The sequence below is a fragment of the Fistularia commersonii genome, chromosome 23 (genome assembly GCF_037954325.1).
Source record: "Fistularia commersonii isolate RoL2024-O1a breed Wild chromosome 23, RoL_Fcom_v1.0, whole genome shotgun sequence".
In the NCBI taxonomy this organism is placed as follows: domain Eukaryota; kingdom Metazoa; phylum Chordata; class Actinopteri; order Syngnathiformes; family Fistulariidae; genus Fistularia; species Fistularia commersonii.
In genome coordinates, this window is record NC_141306.1 from 3,700,920 (window position 1) to 3,719,608 (window position 18,689).

The window sequence follows — 18,689 nt, forward strand, 5'->3', positions numbered from 1 at the left end:
CCAACCTCCTCCAGCAGACCCTTTCACTGCCCACCAAATGGTAACTTCTAAATGCCAGAGTTGAAAACAGGAAATCTCAACAACAACCCCCCCCCCAAAAAAAAAGGGGAGTAAATGAATTAACATGACTGACAAAGACTGGAGATCACCTGGAGCCATGAGGGCCATTAACATGACAAGGACACAGCGGCCCTTTGAGCCCCGACACAGGGGGGCATCTCATCTAAGGGGGGGGGGGGGCATGTCAACAAAGAGCTTCGGTGGTCAAAGAACCCCCCCCCCCCCACCACACACACACACACACACATTTCTCTAGACAACTTTTGCAAGAACGACTGCGTGCGTGTGTGCGAAGCTTAACATGCAGTGAAAAACAACAAAGCGTACAAGTACAGACAGAAGTTGGGAGTTGCACTTGAGAAGTGAATGAGTGTGTTTAAAGTTTCCAAACTTCATCCGCAGGCCAAATTAAAGTGCTCATTCTGTGTTTTTTTTTTTTTTTTGGTGCGTGTTTACAAGGAAGATCACTTGGAATGTGCGTGATCTCCGTGCATCTTTTCGCGGGAGCCCAAAGACATGGAAAAGTCACTCACCGTCGCATCTCAGAGCCGCGGCCGCGAAGAGGAGCACCAGGAGCGGGGTCCGCATGGCGGCCGCACCGGAGGCTCTCACCGGAGGGGCCCTCATCCGCAGGCGGGAGCTCCTCAGGGATCTTCCTTCTCCAACTTCTTCTCCTTGTTCTTCTCCTTCTGCGACGTTCGTAACCCGGACAGGAACCGCACTCTCCAGGTGGCACGGGAGTCACGCATGAAGTTGCGGGGACGTGGACGCGGGGGCCCGGTGCGGCGCAGCAGTGCTCCCCTCTCTCTCTCTCTTTCCCTCTTTCAGTCTCACTCTCTCTCTCTCTCTCTCTCTCTCTCCCCTCTCGGCGTTTTGCGGGAAGAGGCTGCGGGGATAGGGCGCCCCCTGTCGGCTGCAACAGGTAACGCAGGTTTTGCGGGGCGCAGGTGAGGCGGCGTGAGAAGCAGCAGGTGTGTCGGTGGGCGGGGCTTAAGACAAGACCACGCCCCCTGGGACGGAAGTGGCACAATGTCCATTTGTGATTGATAAAATTAAAAAATTTATATTTTTTAAATTCTTATATTTATAAAAAATAATGACTGGTTTTGGAGATCAAAATCATGTCACAAAAATATGTATTTCTAATTTTCTTATATTTATAAAGAAATCATGACTGGTTTTGCACGTCAAAAACATGACAGAAAAATATGTATTTTTTAATTCTTTTACTTATAAAGAAATACTGACTGGTTTTGCAAATCAATAACAGAAAAATATATATTTTAAATGCTTATATTTAAAAAGAAATACTGACTGAACCCTTGAATAAATCTCCATTTTGATTATGTTGAATAATGTGTATCCTTTAAATTAAGTTAAAATTAATTTGTGTTTTTTACGCTCTCTGTTTGTAAATTTACTTGATTTATAGGACCACATGACTGGTTTATCTATTTTTTTAAATTATATCAATAAAACTTAAATAAAAAAAAATCTAAAAATATTGGATACATTTTAAGTAAATTGAATCAGAAAGAACTGACCGTCAAACAAGTCGCAGATTGTTTTGAGACGAGGGAAAAACCCAACGTTTTTGTTAAACCAGCAAAATGAATGCAGGTCAGGTTCTTCCCTCCCGACCTGGATTTGGATCTGAGCTTCACACCTGGGAAAATCTCACACGCGTGTGATGTTGTCGCGGCGACGAAATCCGTCCGCACATGCAAACACCTGCCAGAGCCCAGAAACCTGATGGTATTTCCTGCGTCGCAGGAGGCGTTCACAGGCCTCTGTAAAACACACACACACACACACACACACAAAGCCCAGGCTCGCACCGCATGGCTGGTAATAATAGGAGAAAACAGCTGGAATTCTTAACCCCGAGGCGACGCACACCTCATATACATACCTCTGCGATGACGAGGCGGCAGGCTGGCAGATGGGCGGACAATATTATCAGCATGAAGGGGAAGCGGCCGAATCCGTCTCTCTTCGGTCGAGCCCCCTGTGGAGATCACACCACATTTTCCACCTTCCTCGCTGTAAATTAAATTGGACCACCGATGGGGAGACGGAGAGGAATCAGAACCGGGAACATTCGGAAACGCGTCTTCTCCTGTCTTCTCCTGCGCTTGTGTTTTTTTTTTTTTTCTTTTTCCTGCCTTTTCATTTCCTGCTTTGAGGGGTTAATAAAAGCCTGACGTTCAGAAAATCAGCCCCGGGGGTCGGGGGGGTCGGGGGGGGGGGGGGGGGGACCCCTGCTGCACGGCTGTTCACGGAAGTGGACATGTGTACAGACCAACGAGGGTGTTCCCCTTTGGAGATTTAGGTTGTTTAAATAAACACAAGCTTTCCCACAGGGTTCCTGGTTGGATTCTGACAGGAGGCCTTTTATGTGTGGAGTCTCTACGTTCTCCGCCTATCTACGTGGGGTTCTTGGGTTCCCTTCCACTCCAAAACCATGCAGGAGCTTCACAGGGGTGTCAAACTCAAATACACAGCGGGCCAAAATTCAAAACTGGGACAAAGTCGCGGCTCAAAATTGATATTATTAAAAAAAAATCTTCCTCCAGATATAGCAATGAACCTTTTCATATGGACCCAAACAAGTTTTGCTTAAAAACGTATGTAACAAGCATAGCTTATTACTTTACAATATATAACTTAATATTGCACACATGCAAAATCCTGTTTCCTGCGTAAGTAGCAGGGTACCAGTATTAGCATAAGGTCGCTATGACTACTGTACACAGAGGAGAGGGCGTTTATGGGTCCTGTTGTGATTTTTGTGCCAAAACACCAGCAGAAAATTAGTAGACTACACCGGCGGGCCAGCTCTAATGGTCATTTGGTGTGGCTTTGCGGACCAAATTTGGCCCGCGGGCCAGAGTTTGACACCTATGGCCCAATTTGCCCTTTGAATGAGAGTCAATGGTTGCGTATGACATGTGAATTGAAAGAGTTAATGTTTGTCAAGATGACGTGAATGAGTGAATGGTCGTGTCTCCATGTGACGTGGGAATGTAACAAATGGATGGATGTCTAAATGTGGCCCCATGATCAACTAGCGACCGGTCCAAGTGGTCCACCGCTTGTTGCCCAATGCCTCTCAAACTGCAGGATAAACCATAAAAATAAAGTGAGATCGGGCGTTCGTGGTTTAGTTGGTTGTGGAAAATGGCAAGGTACGCAAAGCAGTGCAAGGTAGTGAATAAGAGAGGTTGGGACAGTGTCAGTGGGGGATTATTTATGAGGCAGGGTGAAGAAAATGGCTAACGGATGGACGAATGTGTGAATGACTCGCTATTTAACGGTTAGGTGAATCCGACAGTCGGAGCCGTGCACGGTTCTGGACAAACCCCGTCCACCCAGAGACTTTAGACTTGAAATTTAATGGTGGTTTTGAAAAGATTTTATTACTTCGGTTAACTCTTTGAACCCCTCAGGGGCGTGTTTTCATACAAAAAAAGGAAAGAAAAAAAACACAATCCAACCATTTATAGGCACAAGCTATAAAACGCAACCTTTTGAAGCGCTGACAATCATGCGCTTCGCTAGCGTCTGTCAGAGAGAATAGCAAACAGGCTTAAAACGTCGTAACAATCCCTTCGGACCGCTTTTCTTATTTAATATTTGCCAAAGATATCTGTTAACGCTACGTTACTGTGCGATTTGGAAGCCATGATTGTCTCAGCTGAGACCAACAGTGAGCGAAATCGGTGAGAACCGGTCCAACCTGCAGCAGGACGGGAAAATTGGAGTTATCGTTTGCTTGTCATGATACCATCATTATATATTTAAAAGAATCCTCCCGTGTGCGTATAAAAAACCCATACAAAAAGTACACGTCTAAAGAAAAAAAAAAAAAAAAACACCGTGAATGATTTGATTTGTTACAGATAGAAGTTATCAAATGAATCTTCAAGGATCAAGATCTCCGTTCTTGCTGAGAAACATGACGGCGGGTCAACATCATAGCGATCACCGACAGAAATACAGTTATTCCAGTGAGAATGTTTTTTAAAAAAAAAAAAGAAAAGAAAACCACACGACAACTCAGATATGTTTATATTCCACAAAAATAAAGAGAAATGGCAGTGACCTTCAAGAAATAACATCTAACGTCAGCTCGAAAGGCAATGAACAAACGCTAAAAATCCGAAAACCTAATGGCCGTGTCATTCAACACGTGTTCTTTGGTGGCTTCAGTCCTTTGGTGTGTGTGTGTGTGTGTGTGTGTGTGTGTGTGTGTGATCTGGTCTGCTTTGCGCTGCTTTTATTCTGGGATAGAGAATAACGACAACGTCCCCTACAGCTACAACATTCTCTATCTGTAACTAGAACATTCTGTCGGTATGTTCCTCAGGCGTCCAATGTCTGAATACTGTTTTTTTTTTTTTTGCGTGCTTGCAGAGCCATGCTTTGTCTCCCCACTGACCCTGAGACGTCCGTCCTTGTCGGCCTGCCTCCATGACGTAAATTGCTGAGTGGCGAGGTTTTACAAGGGGGTTAAAGCGTCATAACGACAAATCCGGGATGTGATGCTATTCGGGGGAGCGAAGGGCACGTCGGCCATTAACACATTCTAAAAGGTACTCCTGCGCTAAATATTTGTTTCCTTAAGTTAAAATTTCCCTATAATATTACAAAGTGCACCTTAGCGACATATTCTGTGTTTGGCACTGGTGACAGGAATGCTGCAGTTTGCTAAGAGCTAACAGCTAAAGCTAACACAGTGCACAGAGCTCAACAGATGGTAAGAGACAAGCGAGTGTTTGCGGCGTTATGTAAGCGCTTTAAAAGGAAGTAAAGAGTGGACGAAGCATCCTTCACGGCGGGTACAACCGGAAAATCGGAAACTAAACACTAACCGTATGAGAAGTTTGTTTTGATACTTCGTCTCAGAACAACCGCTAACATTGGCTTATTTTTTTTTGATGTTTCAAATAACGTTTTTGATGACTTTACCTTCCACTTTTCTGTTTTACAATAGGGCTGACTAGATTTGAGATTTGGTTAAGAGAAGCACGCTATAACAAAGTTTATTATGTTATTATCATCATGATGACCGCTGTCAGGTACATTCATAGCAACAATACACAAAAGCACATGTGTGAGACGTAATACATGAGAATTAAGGCGAATAATTACGAAGAAACAAACAATGAGTGCTTAAAAAAAAAAAAAAAGAAAGTGTGTACATCACTAAAGTTCAGTGTGCAGAGCTCCGCCTGCGCGGGAGCCTGGAGCCTCACAGTGAAGTCCTACCATGTCCACAGAGTGGACTCCAGTGACGTCTTGCTTCTTCTGTCTTTTAACGATCAACGCCGCGACGGCCGTCATTTCAGGACGACTCCGGCGGCCTCCTGGATACTCAGCACCGCCTTCTGGATGTCCTCTTCCGTCTGCTGGACGGTCACCACCACCCGGATGCTGGGGAGCCACGGAAGGATCAGCTTATATCGATAATTCCCCCCCACCCAGTCACGATTATTTTGGTCTATCTGTCTAAAAATGATTAAGTATTCCTCTCTTGCCAGACCAGGCTGATTCATGATCTGATTCATCGCCGCAGCCGATCACCTCCCCCCTGTCAGAATCAATCAGGGACCTTCTTACAGTTAAATTTTAAAAATAAACCCCCAAAAAAAAGGGTTGTTTCGCCCAGCACTTTTGTTGCGAATGCAGGATTCAACTGCGCTAGTTGCTAAATTTCAAAACGAATAGGGATAATAACATAAATAACGAGTGATAAATCTCGGCGTTGAGTTTAAAAAAACGCTTCTGAGCCGTCCGACCGAGTCTCCTCACAAAGCAGCCGCAGGAGTTAAAAAGCGGGGTCTCACCTGGGCGGGGGCAGGAATCGCTCCTCCTTGTCCAGGTATCGGGCGAGGGTCAGGGCCACCTGCCTGTCCATGCACTGAAATCCAACGGACAAAAGCCTCGGTGACGCGCCGAGCGTACGCAAAGGCACGGAGAAATGGCGGGATCCAGAAAAACGGGATGTTCATTTTGTGGCTGCTTCAGCCTGAGCTCTATTGACCGCGGGGTGTTTTGTCCCCTCGATATTGTTCTGAGCTGAGCAAAAGGTTGCAAAACGCAAGGAATTATCCTATCATTGCAAAATAACGGGTGAATTTTTCTGTCAATATGCCAAAAAAAAAAAAAAAAGAAAAATACGGAAAATATTTTTAACAGCGGCGGACAGAAAAATTCAGCACCTCCGGTAGAGAATCGATAAAAACTGATCGGAACTGTGGACGGTTTATCGAAGCGTTGAACTTCATCCCGTCAGCAGGTTTAAACCTGGATTTGAGTGATTTTGACATATATTGTGCAGAATCATGTCCTATTCAACAGATTTCAGCACCAGAACAAAGCTTGACAGAATTCATAAGTTATTTATAATTTGTACCATAAATGCTTCAACTCGGGGAGATGAGCACTTTTTGACCACATGGCTATATCTTTTAAGCTAACGTCGGATGAGATGTATTCTGCTGAGAAGGACCGATACTCACGTAGTCTACGATGGAGCGGAGCAGCTGCATGTCCGACTCTCTGGAGCCTGAACTTTTCTCCAGCTGTAAGTGAAAAGCCGGTGAGAACGGGACGCCTACGAGGTTCAGGCCCGGGATCCTGGAGCGAGACAGGCGAGACACAACGCAAAGTAAGCTGCAGATACTCTCAATAAATGTCTCTTTACGTCATCTTTAGCCCTGATTTCTTCCCATCCACACAAATTATTATTTCTTCTCAAGACCTCTGGCTCACTGATCGGCCAATCATCGGTTTCTGACCGTGAAGTTGCTTTTTTTTTTTTTTTTTTTTTCTTAAATCCTATTTCACCAGAAAGCTGGAGTCAATCAGCCCTGGTATCTCCTCAAACACCCCCTGTGAAGAACTTGTACACCAGTGTTATGATTCCTTTTGTTACTCGGCCTGAAATCCCGTTCCCAGAGGTCAGTGTCCTCCAGGTCCGTCCGCATAATTACGAGTAGATTTTGATTTGCAGTAATGGATCGTATTAAGACCCCAGTTGCTTTCAATTTCCAACAGCTGTCCGCCGCTTGTGTCCCACGTTACTATAAAAGGCAGCTGGTGTTCGGCCCGTTTCCTACCAGCCTTCATAATAACCGTCATCTCTCTAAGCCGCCTTTCATCCAGCGGTTCCCTGAAGAAAATTTATTCCGAGCGGCGTTTCTTTTTTTCTTTTTTTGGCTGCTGCGGGACAAAATAAGATTGTTGAAAAATTCCAGCCTGGTTTTCATTAACACGGCAGCACAGAGGAGGCGGCGTACTGAGCCACTCCTGATAAGAATCACCGGCCACTTCGGAACGACTGGTTTTATGTGCCGCTGGAGGAGCAGCACCTAGATCACTGATGATTATTGCAGTCGATCGGCGGACTGAGTCACCTGATGGTCCGATACTGCGGAAGCGGCACACTGGAATCTCTCTAGTATGAGTGAGGCGGGGAGTGCCTCAGGGGTCAATGCTAGGACCCTTTATGTTTTCATTTTACAATCACCTCTCGGGGGATTTCAACCCGTTACATGCTTTTCTTTATCCGTCCAATTGTTTGAGGGCTTCCAGAGTGACAAACCCTCGGATACCTGCGATTTATTTCCGCTGAAATAACGATTACGCAGAACTGCTTAGATTGGATGCAAGTATATAACAAAGCAAATGCTGACGTTGATTGGTGAGACCCGTCTTGACACATCGAGACAAAAATCTTCTTTGTTTCCTTTCCTTTGGGGTCGCCAAAGCCAATCAACCTCTTCCACCCGAGCCTGTTCTCTGTTTCCTCCTCTTTAACTTCATGTCCTCATCGATGGCAAAAAAAAGGGCTGATTTTATTATTTTTCTGAAGTACCGTTAAGCATTTTCGACTCAAAGAGTGATTTTCAAACACCTCTTTCATTTTCTCTTATGGTCCTCTTTGATCCCGACTCAATGTCAGACCTTTAAACCTCTTATGAACCCGCGCAAATTGAGATTTTCAGGCACCGCTAATTTATCTATTTACTTCTCCGATCCAAGGTCCGGGCTTCAAGCAGAAGCACGGAAAGCCTCGGATACCGTAGCCCCGAGGCTGCAGATCAACTGCTTGAGCAAATAAGGCGGCTCTTTTGAGACTCTTATTTATCTGAAAGCATGAGCTGGTTGTACCGACACTGCTTGATTTCGTTTAATTATTTCACTTGCTATTATTCCATTCCTCACTCCAAGTCAGCTCTTATTTATCTTTTACTGGAACGTCTTTCAGTCTCATTCTGCGTTTTTAGCGTGTCCCAACATTCTGTAAAGTGCCACATAAAGGTTTTATTGTTATTATTTTGGTCATTTCTGAACTCCCGTTATAGGTGACTTTACCCAACAATGGCCTTTCTGCTAAGAAAGCATCAGACTGACTTTCAGACTTTGCTCAAAAACCCTCAAACTCAAGAAATTTCATCCAGCAACACTGAACTCACGTAAAAATAAACTTTAGAAGAGATACGGATATTATTGTGATTTGACTTCTTTTATTTACGGCATTCTAATGAACCATTTTTCTCGTTAAATGGTCATTTTTTTCGGAAAGAAAACTGTTTGGGAGAGATAGCCATGATTTGATATTGTTCGAATCCTTGGTACATATCCTCACAGGAAACTTTTAAATACATGGGGGAAAATGTCACCACAAATTAGCGAGAGATTATTGCCAAGTTTGCTCAGACGTGGCAAGCCTTCAAAGTATAAATGTTTTCTATTTGCTTTATTATGTTAGCTTGGATTATTAACATTTACAAGGCCGCTTTAGTTGACCCCGAGTCATTTTAAATTACGATGTTTAGGCAGGACGTAATTGCTTATTAAAGTTTCTAAATGTTTACATCCATACAGATACGATTACACCAAGCCCGCGGTGACAGCCGCCGAAATAATAAACCGTATTTCAAACTTACCCTTGTAATGACTGGTAAACATGTTTGCATTTGTTCTTCAGCACAGTGAAAATATCTGCAAAACACATGGGCCATCGGTCAGATCCGCTTCCCCGTGAATTAAGCTCCGGAGGAATCGAGCCTCCTCCTACCTGGATCCTCCTCCATGATGTTGAGGGCCTCTATCGCGGCGGCGGCCAGCATCGGCGGCAGGGAGGCGGAGAAACAGTAGCCCTGGCCCGACAGGCGCTGCAAAACGGCGAGAGGCTTAGCGGGATCCGAAAACGCAACCGTGGCGAGAGGCGGCGGGAGGTATCGACAACACACGCGGGGAGTTTTTTAATAAACAGTAATAAGCAGTTCCGGTGTTTTTGCAACATCTCGGCTCCAGCTTGGACTTCTTAACCAAACATAAACCATGCCAGAAGCAGGATTTAAAGACGACCCTGAATTCTGGCTGCAGATAAGAAGGGAGGTAGTGATCCGGTAAACGGCATCTGTGATTAAATCATACAATAATATAACAATCTGAGGGTGCCAACATTTCAGCCAGCAATAATAGCGCTGTTTTGGTTTTGTTGGAGCCCGTTCTTAGCGTATGATTTTTTTCCCACCCTTTGTATATCTCCTTGCTTTGGTAACAAGTTATCTGGAATATCTGCAGATAATGACAATTCACCAAAAATCCGCAGGAAATGTATTAGAAATAAATATTTGTACGTGGTCAGAAAAGGATCGGGAATGCGATCGGAAATAAAAAGGGAGCAAAATATTTTCTGGGCTGTTTATATTTAAATCATGTGTGTGTGTTAAGTTTCTTTTAAATACAGAAGAGAAAGAACTACTCACTTGTCAGTCAAAAGTGTTGTGATTTTTTTTTCACCCTTGGTTTTATTTACCTGGTGATCGATGACGAAGGACCGTCCGCAGCAGAACCCTCCGATGGACGCCACGGCGTTCTCCATGTTGGAACTGATCAGGTCGATGTCGTCGATCTGCATGGAAGAGAGAGGCGTGACGGACACACTTTAAACCGTGTCGAAACCTGGCGGAGTGTGTGCACAAGGCCGTTCACTTTAACTCCTCCGTGGGGGGATAAGCGTCTGACACCATTTTTACATACAAACAAAACAGCTTAATATTAATTTAAGTGGAGTAAACAACACCCTTGTACTCACGTTGACCCCGAAGTGCTCGGTGACCCCACGGCCGTGCTCTCCCAGAACGCCGAAAGACATGCTCTCCTCCAGGAAGATCCGCACCTTGTATTTGTACTTCAGCTTCACCTGGAGGATTCGCAGATGCAGGAATAAGAAATAAGGCACAGGTGGAAACCACGTCTCCCGTATTTGGAGGCGCTCTCGTGCTATTTGTGGCCTGTGACTGCGGTGTGTGTTTTTACAGGAGGTCTTCCAATGTGTGTGTGTGTGTGTGTGTGTGTGTGTGTGTGTGTGTCGTGATTACCAGCTCAGGGAGAGGGCAGATATCGGCGGTGTTGATGTAGAGGCCTTCCACTACGATGAACTTGCGTGTCACTCGAGCCTTACGGGGATTCTGCAAAGATATAGGAAAAAGAAATCGGAATTTAAAAAGTACTTCTAGGATTTTCTTCATAGATGGCTGGTCTGCACGAGACACTGGAAGACGAGCTGTCTGGACGAAAACATCCAAGCATTCTGCAGTTTAGATTTATTACAGTGTCGTTCTCACAGATTCGGCAACCTTTGCTTGAGATCTTCCTTCAACTTCACTACAACGTGTGCCGGTACGTGGAAATCATCTACTCGAGGCCAATTCTGTGACTTTTTTTGGAGAAAATAATGAAACAAAAAAAAAAAACGTCACAACTTGCTAAATTGAGGCATTGCATCTGTGATTTTTTTTAGCCAGGATAAAAAATATGTCTGGCTTTTATTGAAGGTTTATTGAAAAATGATGGAAAAAGATGAAATACTAACTTTCTTTGGGGAAACTTGATTTTCTTTTCCAATTCATTTGCAACACATTGAGACAATTTAGTTCGAAACCTCTTGTTTAAGATTCTTGATTGCAGGTGTTTACGAGTTGGACCGACCTCAATAAACACGCGTCTGTCTTATTTTAAAGTCTACTCGTGGACTTTTGGGTCTTTTGTGTGCCAGATGTCTGCCGGCCTACCTCATCGGACACCGAAATCCCCTCCAATCTGGTTCTTCAAATATTTGCTTTCTGATCTAGCAATGGATAAAAATACACACCGATACTGAGACCCTGACACAGTTGGAGAGTTGAGCATTAAAAGTCGAGACAAAAAAACAAAACAAATTTCTCTGAGAAACCGTTTAAAAAAAAAAAAAAAGCACTCCGGGAATTTCTTCCAAGTGTCTGCAACTCTGCTGGAGGGATGAACAGCATCCTTTCACAATGTTTTAAGGTGTTTTAGATGGCAAAGAACGCTGTCTGATGTGTTCACATTTATCCGACTGATTGTTTGAACCGATGAAAACAGCCAAATGGAAAACTGAGGCTGGGCTACATTTGGATGCGAGGAGGATGTTTGGCGGGTGAAATGTCATTTAGTAGTGGAGGCGGTGAAGATTCAAACCAATAATGGTGATAATCCCTCCTAGTGCCTTATAAACAAACTGATGGTTTGGACCTGGGAAGATATTTAGTATGCAAAGTGAAATAACCCGGATTCTGACCCACTTCTAGGTTTGGAATAACATTCTGTTGCCATGGGAATGGGATTGTGAGAAATCAAACAAACCAGTGACATATCCATGGCTGGAATGCAAAACCTCCTATCTGCACATTTTTTCAATTTTGGGTTTTTGCACTGAATGGTGAGAAATCTATCTGCAAGATAAGTCCGCCCTTTCTTTTGACATAAATGTCACATGACAAAACTCCTAGGTGCACAATTTAGCAGAAAAAAATAGGAAAAAAAAACACTTATCAGCATTGTCAGTGGTAAAAATACATGGTATGTATTTTTAAATTATAACATAGAAATATATACTGTGAACAATAGAATATTCTTGAATATCTTTAACAAAGACCATAATCAAATGATTTTTTTTTTCATTTCCTGAAAAAAATGATTTTCCAGATAGGAGGTTTTGCATTCCGGCCATCGACATGTAATATGTGTCCACATTTTTGTAATATCTTCTAATCATACATACATACATGCATGCACCCGTTTCCGTGCATTATCACATTATGCATGTGATTAAATGTCATAGGGCTAATTTCTTTACCACTTAAGACCAGCTCTATTTCTAATCACAAGCTGCGCGGCCATCTCGGAGATGGTGCCAACCTTCTGGTCCTCCAGCTCCTGCTCTTTCAGCAGCCTCTCCAGATCTTCCATGTCGTTGTGCTTGAAATATTTAATGTAGCTGCGGGAAGCCTGGAGGCCCTTCTGGATGGCAAAGCAGGCAGCCTCATCCCTGGATGCACAACCAAGGACAGTGAGACACCTAGTAAACATCTGGCACTTGTGTATAGAATATATGGGCTGCGTGTTGTTGTTTTTTTGATGTTAAAGTGCTCCATCAGTTTGAAATATCACACAAAGTCTCCTGGAATGAAGCACTCACACGAAGATGATGTCTCCCCTCTTGGAGTAGGCAGGAATGGCGCTGGCGATGGTGGCAAAGCCGTACGAGTAGATGATGGCCTCTTCTGTTTGCATGAACGCAGCCAGACGGCTCTCCAGCTCCAGGTGGACGTCTGCCGGGGAGAAACGATCGCCGTGAAAGCAAACACGTATACAGACCAACATCCCATTCGTGTGAGAAGAGAAGTACTGGAATAAAACTCAATCCAAATGGTTTAAAAGGGGGGGGAGGGATATTGAATTTTTATTTCAGTTTTAACACTCAAGTCTTGGTTTCAGGTGGAGGTCAACTGTTATTACAGCTGAGAAAATAAACCTTCTTAATTTAATTCACACCAACACTCAACATTATTGGCATTTGAGGACAAAGTGGGTCTGATGTTGATTGCAAATGTGTGAAAAGTAGCACGAGCTGAATCTGGCAACAGACGCCGCATCTGGCTAGAGGACTTGAAGCTCTCCTGCTGTGAATGTTAGTGCTGCAGCCTCCAAAGAGCAAGGGAGTATGTGAGTGTGTGTGTGTGTGTGTGTGTGTGTGTGTGTGTGTGTGTAGGATGGTGGGTGCCTGTGATGTTGTTGCAGTTTTATTCAATGCCTCTACAGTGTTGGTCCTGGTCTTGGACAAAGACCACCTGGTCTTTTTCAATCGGCTACCGGTAAGTATTTTAACCCTTGGCCCTAAAACCGCCTTCTTCACACGAGCACTGAAACGCAAATAACGATAATTGCACGTATTTGTAGCTTAGCATGATAGTCGCCGAGGAGGGATCCTGCTGATTAGGGCGGAGCGTTGATGAAAATGACGAAGGCGCTACATAAAATAAGATCACACTCAACCTGCGCCCTCCATATGTCTGCTTTTCAACCGCTCAATTTGAAAGCCGCATTGAACTTTAAGAATGTTTTAGGGGGCTGCAACAAAAAAAATAGAGATGAAGGCAAATGAAAGGCGTTGATGTGGAGAGGATATATGGCATAAGCAATCCTTTAGGCTGCAGCGGGAACAACATTAGTGCAATAACACAGATATATCTTTGAATCAACCTGGACAGTCAATAACATAAGAGATGTTGCAGGAGGCATCATGACCGACAAGTTACAACAAAATGATGCCACTTCTTTGTTGGGTAATATTTTTGCGTGTGATATTGTGATGTTCTTTCATAGACGACACCATAAAACACTTGCGTACACGCGGTTTTATTTACCCGTCCAAACCGGGTGTTTTCATGTGTCGAGAGGATCAGTATGGGAAGAAGCTAACGGATGAAAAATGAACGGATGTGACTTCAATGTTAACCGCAGAGACAGAGCGCTTATGTCGCCCCCAAAGTCAAATTGCTGACTTCAAAAGTTGAAAACTTTGCCGGGAAAGAATTATTCCCTCACCGAATGTCCCGTAGAAGCCCCTTGGACCGCACGTTCCAACACCATATTTCTTTAGAGATGACAATGCCTTTTGCTGTGAAAGCCGGGAAAAAACAAATTCAAGAAAAAGATCATCTGGGTTTTTCTTCCTACACAGTGAAAACATGTCAAAGTTAGCGATGAGACCAGGACTATTTGGATTAGAAATGCTGATGCTGACCTTGACCCGCTCGTTGTCGAGGAGTCCCAGGAAGTTAAACGATGCAAAGTTGATACACTCTTTTCCGTTGACAGTGATTATGTGGCTGGGAGGCCTGCCGGGCAGGAAAACAGCACGCTTAGTGTGACGGATGCTCGTGCACATGATACAGCAAAAAACCGAGATGTCCACCGGTCCTTTATCATGTTAAAGGCACAATCTGCCAGCACGCGTTCCCTTGTGTCACAATATCGCTTGCTGATTAAATGTTCTCTGGTCTGCAGTAAAGCGGAAAGCTCAGAGGAGTCTTGCTTGTCTGGAATGTAGTTTTTGCAGCATGAGAAAGAAGAAACTGTACTTTACAAGCATAAAAAGCAAAAGAAACATTCTTGTGTATGTGTGTGTGCGCGTTTTCATGTTTTTGTCATGAGATATGTCAAAGCTGTATCAAACCCTGGGGGCCGAAGCATTTTTTTTTTTTTTTGTACCTCATTAATTAATGATGTCATTCCTTGTAATTCAAGAATCTTCACAAAGTTTTCATTCACGGGCTCGGTACAGGCCCGTGATTGGTTTGGGTCGTGTGTGCCGACCAATCACGCGTTCAGCAGCCAATTCAGGGTGACAAGCACGTTGTTATTTTAGGTCAAGATGTGTGTTTTGGAGCGTGGGCATATTCAGAACTGCCTGTTTATGACTACTACAGGCCGAGCGCACCACTCCTCGGTTATATGTCAGCAGAATGTGCCAGAGAAACGGTGAATGCCAGACATTCTTTTCAATCGCTTACTGGAACCACTCAAGAACAAACAGATTTGTGTTAGCCCTTCTCGCACCAGGCCTGTTATTTGCACGAGCCAGATTTTCTGCCCCAGATGAAGTGTCATATACATGGAGTCTGACAGAATGTGCTGATCATGACAGCCAGGATTGTTTATTACCAAATGAACACCAAACACTGTCTTTTCACCTGGCGATGAACGAAAACCGGCGGCTGAAAACAGAGCAGGTCTAAAGTGGTAACCCCATCGACATCCCATATATCCTTATTTCCTGTTTAAGGAGTTTAACGGTCGTAATAAACAAATAAAAAGAATTATCTTTCGGTGTTTGTTTTATGCATCTCTTGGAGCATTTCAATGACACTCTTCAATATGCGCAAAAAAGAATTTCGTATTTACTATAAAATGTCAGACAAGCGGTTCCATATATGAATATCAGTCCCGGTGACTTGACTAAACAATCTTCTAATTACCTGATTTGGTCAAGGATAACGTAAGCGCCTGATTGGAACCATGTGTTGTGCATTGAAACGAAATCGCTTAAATGTTCGAATGCAGGTTTTCAATCTACCCTGTGACGACGTCGTAGGTGAGCGAGGGCTGGTCTTTGGAAAGAGGAGGAGTGAGAGGCTCCGGTTGCCACTCCTCGATCAAGTCCTCTTTTTCCTAAAAAACAAGCGCAGGTTGGCTGTCTGGTCTCTCACATTAACACCCACTCACACACACACACACACAAACACACACACAGAGGACTGCAGTTTGATTCTCACTGCTCTGTTACCTTCTCTGTCAGTTTGTACGTCTCGTGGAGCTTGTAGGTTTTAGAGAAGAGAAGTCTGATGATCCATAAAATGAGTATCCCTTCCAGAATGAGGTGATAGGCAGGGGCCTGGAGGAGACAGTGATGCGGACATTATTTGAGTTCAATCCCTGTTTGAACAACAGGAGCAAACGTACAATTCCATCACATCATCGGAGAGTGCGTGCATCTCGGCTGAGGTGTCTCACATATCAACAGGAAGCGACATATGTGGACAAATGATCCCCCTCCAAACACCTGTGGTCCATATTCACACTCCTGGAAAACTGGCCTTCTGTGGAGTGCTCCAGGTCGCTCCCACGGGCCAATAGACAAAAGGCAGGAAGAATCTTGCCTTATGCTTCAACTACCTCTAGGGAGAAGACAACCGCCTTCCTCTCTCCAGCCCCCCTGACCTTCTGCCTGAGGTGACGGATGACACAGATTCCTCTTTTTGTCGTGCAACCGAAGGCAAATAAATCTCGGTATCTTCAGGGACACCACTTGCCTCACAGGCCCAGCGCCGAGGAAGCTCTCCTGGAGGCAAATGTCTGCAACGGACAAGATTCTTGTCCAGTTCTGGTACCAAAGATCTTCTTACGGGTTGACCCGGTACCACAGCTGGAACCACTATCAACTCCAATACCACACTGCTTGTTGAATTACCAGCTTCCACACAAGCTCTACATGTACAATAGCGATGGAATTCTATCGGAATCAGAATCAGAGAAACTTTATCTGTCCCTGAGGAGAAATATAGTAGAAGTTCTGGTTTTAGAAAAGTCCACTATCAAATAGGTGGAACTTCCCAGCACTGTATCAATTGCCTTTCTAGTGGACACGTTGTACCTTACACTGAACTCCTGCCAGCACTATTTGAACTTCAGCCATCCATCTGTATTGCTCTGGGACATTGTGGAAGCACTGACATCATGTCTAGAAATCTGACTGACCTCCAAAATAGCATTGAGTTATTGGCATTAAACACAAACACAAGCCTGGTTTGTGATCCATAAGCCAGCATGACATAAAACCTCCCTTAAAGTCAAATCACAGCGCGGTATAGAGGGCTCTGCTGGCTGATGGCTTGTTTTATCCTGCAAACGACAAGACCCTTCAAGCTGCCAACATCCCACAGTATAGCTATTTATAATACGATATGATTACTGTCTTGCTACTGTTGGTGCCAACCGAGATGTTAAACATAAGAACTCAAACATTATAAATCCTGACAGCGTTTTCCTTCACTTCTTCATTCCCTATGACCTTACAAAACAAAGATGCCCAAAGAGAAATCGCTTACAGGAGTTTGCAAGTCTCGATGCTAAATATGATTCAATAGCTTTAACGCTAAACTCATACCAATACTTAGCCTTTCCCTGAGGTGCCTCTCATGCACCGAGCAAAATCGCCTTATATAGCAAATGCATGTTGTTTACCTCCTTGGTGACAGAATCATTCATACATTTGCCGAAAGACCTAAATCTGTTGTTCCCGCTACTTATCCGTAACACATCATTTGAAGGTCTGCACTTCTGAAAAGGTAAACCAACCTATAGGACATAAATATGAAACCGGAAGAATCATCCTGGCAGAGTGAAAACAAACTATCAATGCTTGGAACTGCAGTATATGTTGAGAAAAGTTCCCAGGCTTGAGCTTTTCAACTGCCAGCATGATTTTAAAGTGCACTTTGTGGTGCTTGAAAGGCTCATTTCTGTGACTGACAGAATATCCTCGCATATGTTGCGTAGTGACAGTTTTGTGACAGTACAGCATTGCGGGGATCACAGTGTGTTAACACTCACACAAATACAAAGAGTTGTTGATTTCAATGAGACATCAGTGTTGTTTTCTCAACTAAAACTATTAAGTTTGATCATCGCACCTGTTCTCGTGAACTGGCACGAGGAACGGATTTTCAAGGGCGCTTAACAATTTCACATGAACACATGGGTTTAACCTGAGTTCATGCGGTCACTGCCTTCTGGTTCATGAAAAAAAAACAAGTTTAACTGTCAGCTTAAGCTCAGCCATGTCTTGAGGTATTTGACAGAGTTTGACTGTAATTCTCATACAATACAACAACGTGCAATGATCTTGTGGCACAATGTGGAATCATGGCTAATGTGCGGAAAGTCTAGACATAAAAAGACAAAGCATGAAGCCAGACAGGATTAATCAGTCTAAATTTCCTACCTGGAAAAGTAAAAGATTTAACTTGCTTGTAACGTTTGTATACATAGGAAATTATTTACAAGAAACTATACAGTACTTTCCTTTCCTTATATTAAATCTACACAGAACTCAGGTAATGACCCTCATTGGTATCGGCCATGAGAAATACCTATCGGACACAGGTGAAAACCTGTAATAAGGCAAGTACTTTATAAAGATTCAAAGCTTATAAATGTTTGAACAAAAGAAACATAGCATTATTGTACTGTGTCAATTTGTGTTTCACACAACAATGTGTCAGCGAGATTTAGACTTAACATGCATCACCACTGAAAACACGAGCGTTGATATATAAATAAATAATTGACATTAGATATTTATAGTTTTCCTTCTAACGCAGGGACTTGTGCAAATCCTTTTTTTTTAAATAATGTTGTGTAATTCTCTTGCTAGCTTCAGTAGATCATGTACAACTAGCTGCTAACTTCCTTGTTACTTTGCTGCTCGGCGTTGACTGGCTGTCTTAGCTTGAGTAACCATACTTCCTGACTGAGAAGTTTACATTTGACAGTCTCCCAAAACGAGTATAACTTCAACATCAAAAAGGCACCGACGATATAACGAATATCGGTGAAAATGTCGAACTAGTGGGTCGAGGGAGGCGAGAAATTTACCTCGTAGAACGCTTGTACCATCTCCACCAACACCCACTGCTGCCCGGACGCCATGTTTGTTTTGCCTCCACGACGTCATCAGTGAGGCG

The 18,689-nt window shown here is 43.7% G+C and overlaps 2 protein-coding genes across 2 annotated transcripts in view; both read right to left on the reverse strand.

Moving 5' to 3' along the window:
- ror2 (receptor tyrosine kinase-like orphan receptor 2) overlaps positions 1–882 on the reverse strand; it is a 68,412-nt gene extending 67,530 nt beyond the window's left edge. Inside the window, exon 1 of the mRNA XM_086170685.1 lies at positions 594–882. Coding sequence (XP_086026811.1) covers positions 594–687 — 94 coding nt within the window. The 5' untranslated portion in view covers positions 688–882. The remainder of the gene's footprint in view (positions 1–593) is intronic.
- Positions 883–3,452: 2,570 nt separating this feature from the next.
- Positions 3,453–18,689, reverse strand: sptlc1 (serine palmitoyltransferase, long chain base subunit 1). Its single transcript, XM_086170402.1, has 15 exons — positions 18,601–18,689; positions 15,731–15,838; positions 15,521–15,615; positions 14,189–14,282; positions 13,990–14,062; positions 12,581–12,713; positions 12,301–12,430; positions 10,461–10,550; positions 10,175–10,282; positions 9,896–9,991; positions 9,149–9,245; positions 9,018–9,072; positions 6,585–6,702; positions 5,910–5,983; positions 3,453–5,496 (listed from the first exon to the last, which is right to left on the reverse strand). The coding sequence occupies exons 1-15, from the start codon at positions 18,652–18,654 to the stop codon at positions 5,403–5,405; spliced, it is 1,419 nt and encodes a 472-aa protein (XP_086026528.1). The 5' UTR covers positions 18,655–18,689; the 3' UTR covers positions 3,453–5,402.

Excerpts from the sequence above, each read along its gene's own strand:
- sptlc1 (XM_086170402.1), bottom strand. The coding sequence starts at position 18,654 with ATGGCGTCCGGGCAGCAGTGGGTGTTGGTGGAGATGGTACAAGCGTTC. Across the intron at positions 15,839-18,600 it reads TGGTACAAGCGTTCTACGAG|GCCCCTGCCTATCACCTCAT; the intron begins GTAAATTTCTCG and ends TGTCTCCTCCAG. Across the intron at positions 6,703-9,017 it reads GTTTACCAGTCATTACAAGG|GATCCCGGGCCTGAACCTCG; the intron begins GTAAGTTTGAAA and ends GTCTCGCTCCAG.